At 36.5% G+C, this 7274-nt stretch overlaps 1 protein-coding gene across 1 annotated transcript in view; it reads right to left on the bottom strand.

The window, feature by feature from the left end:
- Positions 1-7274, bottom strand: part of LOC108574431 (V-type proton ATPase 116 kDa subunit a) — an 80039-nt gene that overhangs the window by 16812 nt on the left and 55953 nt on the right. Inside the window, exons 9-13 of the mRNA XM_017937022.1 lie at positions 6473-6686; positions 3374-3797; positions 1934-2061; positions 1620-1852; positions 778-1166 (exon numbers count right to left, since the gene is read on the bottom strand). Of these exons, the coding sequence (XP_017792511.1) occupies positions 778-1166; positions 1620-1852; positions 1934-2061; positions 3374-3797; positions 6473-6686 (1388 nt within the window). The remainder of the gene's footprint in view (positions 1-777; positions 1167-1619; positions 1853-1933; positions 2062-3373; positions 3798-6472; positions 6687-7274) is intronic.

Here is a 7274-nt window from a genome sequence, read left to right as displayed (position 1 = left end):
ACCATTTAATCTCAATTGATTGTTTGTTAGTACTGAAAGTGTATGTTTTATGTAAGTTCATGTATGTATACACCTTTCATATCGACGATGATTTGTTAAAATAGGTAGACGTAACGATTACAAATATTGAATTTTTCATATATTTCAGCGTTCACTCATCATCCATCTGTGGATGAGTGCGTATGTGTCAACAGAAAATATACAGGGTGTCCTAGTTGTTTCGGATCAAATTTTCTCAGCATGTTCTATGGGCATAAGTAAGAGAAAAATGTTATATAAACATAGGTCGTTTGGAGCTTTATTAAAAAGTTATGGCAATAATACGAAATATGAAAGAAACGGTAACGGGTATGCCTTTATTACGATACAAAATAGGAATATATCAGCGATATGTACATCTAGTCTGTTTATGCGAGCTGTGTTTACGATCTGACTTCGTTCAAGGTATTGAATGTAACTTCTACCAGTGTCATTCTTGCAGTAATCGCAAGTTCGTTACCATTCTCTTCATATTTCGTATTTTTGTTATAACTTTTTAACAAAACTTCAAACGACCCATGTTTATATAACATTTTTTTCTTACTTATACCCATAGAACATACTGACCAAGTTTGATCGGAAAAAACTGGGACACCCTCTATATAGGAAATAATCGCTAACGATTAACTTCTATGAAAGATAAATATAATAAAATTTGTAATTGTACACCTTCTAAAATGTGCAATCATTTCAACTTAACGTATAATTATGTAAAGGTATATAAAAACTTCTACATACCAATGCAGTCGAAGTGTATGAAGAAAAGCTGACAGCCCTTCCATCATCACGAGAATGGAAACGGTAAAGAAGGCCCACGCGGCGAAAGTAAGAAATAAAAGAATGCTGTATACCCAATTATTCTCATCAGCTCCCAAACCCATACGTAATATCATGCTCCACAGTACTTCGGACAATTGTGCATGGGCCAACGACAAAGCCCATAAACGTAAGTAAGAGGCAGTGTGAGATATTGTTGAAAGAACGTATTCTATGGTATGAATAGACTGGTGGATCATAATTTCACCGAACGATTCACCTTCGTGACCATCATTAGCTTCGCTGGTACTAGGAACACTTTGCAAACCTTCAGTTTGTAATTCGATGTCTTGTGATGTTGTTCCATTACTCTAATACGAATAAATAGAACGATACCAGAAATTAAAAAAAACAAAAGTCGCCATTTCAAAGGTCACTTATTCTTTTAATATTCACCGACATTAAAACTAAAAACATTGATATTCGGCGTATTGTTTACTTCTCAATTATCCAATTATTAAATTTTAATATTAATTGTTTTCTCTTTTGCGCTATTACTGAAATACATTCTATATTTCATTGAAAATGTTTACTTGGAAACGTTAAGTAATGTAAATCAATAAATACGATCCTTATTAGAAATGTAATTTTTTCATTTCACAACACGTGGAAATATCTAGAAAACTATAATTTTTAAATGTTTAGGAAATATTCAAAAATTTATAATTATAATTACAATTGCACGCATTACGAAGAAGTAAACAGCTTCCGTTCTGTTCGATTTACGCTGATTATGATAAACGTATGAAATTATATTTACTTACAACAACTTTTCCCGCTTTTGACTTTTTTGAGACTAAAAAATAGACTGGTTTCCCGAAAAGCATTACTGGCACGCATAACACCGCGAGTCCGAAGAAAACCATTTGCAATATTTTCTGACCCGGAAACATATACGATGAAGAACAACCCTCTGGCTTATCAGCTTTACCGTTCAGAATCATATTGATGAACGTGATCAAAATGGATGGTGCACACGTAGGAGTATAATCCTTATCTGCAAAGCATAAAAAAAAATATACATTCATGTTGTAATTAAATGAGAAACTTCATAGTTAATCGAAGATAAGGTACACACCAGTCGAAGTTGCGTCGTATAAAACCCATTTAACGAACATTAACACTACCAGGTAGAAAAATAATAAAATGAGGAAAAGTAGTTGCGGCAAAAATTCGAGAAATATGCTCGGGTATCTCTTGAATTTTCTACAAAAGAAATATGCAAGTATAATTAAGAACTTATTTTTCATGTAAACGATAAAATTTGTCAAATTGAAAAGAAATTTTGAGTATAAAGAAATTGTTGAAAAAATTAATATAAACCTTCTGGGAAAATTAGAAAATTCTTTGAAACACTATAGTACAATAAGATGTTAAAAATGAATTTCAATCCTATTTTTATATTTTCATTTATTGATATAAATGAACGTATTGCCCTTTAGAATATTGTGTTAAAAAAATTAATAAATAGAAAGGTTTTATTTTTATTTAAGAAGTAATGAAACTAGAATTTAATTTATTCGTATACTGTGCAGAGACAAAACGTTGGCTAGCGGAAGGGATGCGGGTCTGATTGGTCATAGTGCAATAGGCCCACCTTCTCTTACATAATCATAAAAACAGGGTACATGTATTTGACCGAAACGGTCACATCTGCAAATCGGATCATATAGCATCACGTGACGAAGAGAGCGAACGGAACATATTGAGACCAAGTGGGATAGAGCGATAGCAAGCGATCCGGAGAACTTCAAAACTGATGTTAATCTGTACCGCCAAGAATCTAAAGGTGAAAAGTTTGGGAGGGCCGCAGACAGTAGTGGGTGGAGCGAGCGAGGTATAGTCGGTGGAAGAAATATAGCGAGTTGTAAATTACAGCACTAAGTAGCGGCACCGATTGATGCAGTAACACCCAGGGTCGAATGCGACATTTTTCGTTTTTCGATTAGGACTAAATCAAAGCTAAGACATACTTCGTGTGGCCCTGACTGAGGTTTCAGTCAGGATTCAATGAGTGCATATAAACACAGCCGCCCCTAGAGATTGCCAGGCCCTGACAAAAAGACGATGTATACATACAGTATTAAAAATATCTAATTAGGAACAAATAACTACACCTCTGCAGCTCACGACTTTCTAGTTAGGCTTGGTGGAAATTTGTCCCTATTGTAATATAATTTCTAACCTAAATTTACCACAAAAATAACGAAACAACGTGAGTACGTTAAAAAATTAGATGCCTCGGCTATTACAATTACATTTATTTATTTTTTATCAAATGCGGAGGTAACTAACAATAAGTGCGGGGCCCTTTAAGTGCGGGGCCCGGGACTAGTGCCCCGTTTGCCCGGTGCTAAGGGCGGTACTGCGTGTAAACTTTGACGCTTGACCGATTTTACGACCTCGCTATATTTTTATTCCATCAAATATACCCTTCTTGCCACTGTGCCGTCCCGCTAGCCATCTTTTCATCGTTACACGGTAGATCTGCAACAGGAATATGGTATTAAGAACTTACGTTATATTGACCAAATTCATACAGACGCCGAAGATCATGTGAACAACACCGAAGATGATCGAAAGCTTCATTTTATACGAATTTAGAAATATAATCTTGTTGTCGGCTAGCATCCAAACCGGATCCACACCCAAGATATAAGGCACTTGTATGTAACCTTCGCGAGACGGATTCAATTGAAGGAAACTGTTGCTTATGATCGTGCTTTCGTTGTACGATATGTGCCAACTAGACCCGAATATATTTAATGGCTTTGAGAACACGTCATTGTAGATGAAGCCAGTGTAAATGGAAAACAAACCCATGAGAAGAATAATATAACGTCCGGCGAAAAATATATTCCAAATTTCGGACGTCGACTTTTGGGCCAGAAACTTCTTCTCCCACGCGATCATGTACACAGCGAACAGGGTCATAAGTAAACCTAAATCAATAATCATTTGTTTAAATGATCGACATATTACGACATATTTATATACATTTGTATATATATATACATTCAGATTTTCAGAAAGTACAATTGTTTTATCTGGGCCACTTTAGAAATTACAAAAGGTATCGTTTCCTTTCGGAAGAATTTTTAAACGTTTCTTTCGATACGACAGCCACTTTTATAAAACATTTAACAATGATGATTGTTTCACCGGTTACTTTGATCAGTAACATCAACGAACTAATAATATAATTAGTGGGTCATCCCGAAAATTCCCGTGATTTTAAGCCGTTCACTATGAAAAAAAAAATATAACTCTACTGAAATTAAATATTTTCATTTAAAATAATGTACATAATGTTCGATACGCTTTTAATTCCGCGTATATAACAATTGAAATCTCTAAGAGAAAGAATGCCCGCCGATGCCCACGAACAGACGGAGAGCGAAGTCGCGGGCTAAGGATGTCACATACATTAAAGCGGAGTGGAGTAAAGACGTTTGTGGTACGAGTAGAGTTGTCATTTATAAAGTCACTAATCTAGAATAGAGAGCATTAAAACCCCGGACTTTTCTGCCTGAAACCCGAACACTTCTATTTCTTAGATTAATTACGATATTCCGAGATAAAAACTTCTTTCATGGTTTGCATTTAAACTACTTCTGATGCGTCTGATGCGAACGCAACACTTGAAAGTCACTCCTAGAAAAACAGATGCATAACTATCCAGAATGTTAGTAGAGGTACGTCTGACGCATGCTAGATCACCGCACGCAACGCACAGATAACATGATAACACGAATGATCGGTGGGGGGCTAACAGTTTGGACAGGTAATGAACATCGGAAAATCCGGATTACTACAGAAAATCCTCCAGGACGTCCCTGAACGTCTTAAAAACTAGGACAAATCTGGGTAAACCCGGACGGATAGTATCCCTAGGTACGAGTATAGGTCCTTCTTAAGACGGGCGATGGTTACTACATACATACATGTAGTCCAGGCCAGGATATAGCGAGGTCGTAAATGAAACTTTTAAGAATCGGCACCAATTGGTGTTGCCGCACCCAGGGCCGTACCAAAAGCCTGGTAAACATCTTCCATTGAGAATGAATACCATTGTGTACGATATGTTGACACTGAATGAAAGATTTCTTCGTATGGTCCTGACCATAGTTCCAAGTCCTTAGCGTCTCGGAAACTAAAACATGTTTACTTTAACGCCTGATCGATTTTACGACCTCGCTATACCGTGGCCCGGACTATACATACTATGCAGAGCTGGATCTTCGATGACCGTCACGCGATGGATTAGTAGATGTGACCGTTTCGGCCAGTAATAAAAATACGTGTGATCCGACTTTATGAGTGTGTCCGCTACAAGCAAAGAGACCTGCATTCTTTTCACGCGCAATCTTTCCAGCTCTACATAGTACACGCACCGATGCCCAAGAAGACGTGGGGTCTTGTCCGCTGATTTGTTTACGCCGGGGGAAGCTTAATACGCTGCCCGTACGGGCAATGACTGAACGGCGCTGCACTGCAGTTTCCTAAAATCGTCCACCAAAAGCTGAAGGTACAGCAACCAGCCCTGGTCAACAGAAGAGACTTTGTCCTTTTACATGACAACGCCAGGTCATACTGTTATACCCTGAAATATTTTCTCTCATAGTCTTAGTCTTAGTCTTATCTGTATTCACAACTAGTCACCAACTTTCACCATTACTGACAGTGAACTCTTCACCTTCCAACTCTTCTCTCAACTCTCCTACACAGTCATGACTCAAAGATCATCTTCCTCAAATCCTTAAATAGCCCTACTTTTCCATCCTCGAGTCATTCTCTGTATTGTCATCCACACGCCACGTTCCGTCAGTTTTAATAAAGTTTCTTTTCTGCGTAACGTCGATCTTTAATTACTCCGATTTAAGTGTTACCTCAATACCTGCCCTCAGTTTCGAGAAATTGAGGCAAAATCCGGGATCACAATACGTAGCAAACACAACTGTACAAAAATGACACCAGCTGGGTATTGAAGTTCTACCTCATCCTCCATAATTCCCTGATTTATCTCCAACCGATTTTCACGTTTTCCGCTCACTTGCCAATTTCCTCGCATGAAAACGATTTAGGAAACAGGAGGATATCGAAAACGCCTTTCAGCAGTTACTTTTTCTAAGACGTTCGAATTTTTATATCGGGTAGGAATTAATACTTTTACAATACGTTGGAAAAAGTGTATCGAACATTATGAAAATTATTTTAAATATTATTTTATGTTTTTCAGGATGACCTAATAATAGTATAATTAATATATCTACATGAAATCCGTTGTAACATTGAAAAGACTGTGCCGATGATTTAATACAACTTTCATAAAAATTGCTGACGATATTTCAGTTATTTAAAATAATATAAAAAAATTTGTTAACATGAATTTATCTATTACGAATAAGAATGGCAACGTAAAGAAATAACAAATATTTCGAAAGAATTTGTTTTATAGTAGAATCAAGTTTACTTTGAATTTGTTAGATAACACCGTATGATTTTTTTTTATATAATTACAAGAGACATTAATATACCTACAATACGTAAAACAAGTTCTTGCAGAAATGACATTTAATAAACAGTGTAGAATTTTAAGAAATTGTTGTTCACTTACCGTGTCCAGAATCACCGAACATGATGCTAAATAAGAAAGGGAAGGTGATAATAGTATAAAGGGCTGGGTTAGCTTCACGATAAGATGCCACACCGTACGCGTCGATTAAGTTTTGAAAACCTCTGGTGAACTTGTTCGTTCTATTAAACGTCGGTGGATTCTCGTCTGTGTAGATAACATTGAGGAAAGATGGTATCGAACTACCGCAAAGACGCTAAAAAAAAAAGTAGAATATCAACGAAACTTTGATCACAGACGAGCAAATGCTTTTAGAAAAGAGAATATCGAAAGGAAAAGAACGAGAAAACATTTGTCCAGCCGGTAGTATCTATCGATACTCGAGCAATTTCTCGTTAAACAATACAGTAAATTCTCTACAAGAGTCAATAAGTTTGGATTCTACAAGTGACAGTATAGATGGTCCTACGCCTAGGTCTGCGTCATTGCTGCGCCCATGTTATCTTGCTCGCAGTCAGTCAAGCGTGTAACGCTACACCAGTCGGTTTCCTTTACGAATTTGTTTTAACATGTTGGTGAGATTTTTCTGATGAAAATGACATCAAACACGATGTAATTTGAACAACATTTACTTATTAACACGTTCACTGTCGCGCAGGTTGCTGTCAGGCGGCCACAAGAAAATACATTTTAAGCATAGGATTATAGTATTATGCTTTATAATTTTTTTTTTCAATTGAAAATAATGTTTAGCTAGCTATGACGTTCAAAATTTTTAGTTGACAACATTTATTTTATTTTAATTATTCTAAACATTTGAGGCACTCACTGATGACCACCATGG

Source organism: Habropoda laboriosa, unplaced genomic scaffold, assembly GCF_001263275.1.
Source record: "Habropoda laboriosa isolate 0110345459 unplaced genomic scaffold, ASM126327v1 scaffold172, whole genome shotgun sequence".
NCBI lineage: Eukaryota > Metazoa > Arthropoda > Insecta > Hymenoptera > Apidae > Habropoda > Habropoda laboriosa.
This window is presented reverse-complemented; position numbering and strand designations above follow the sequence as displayed.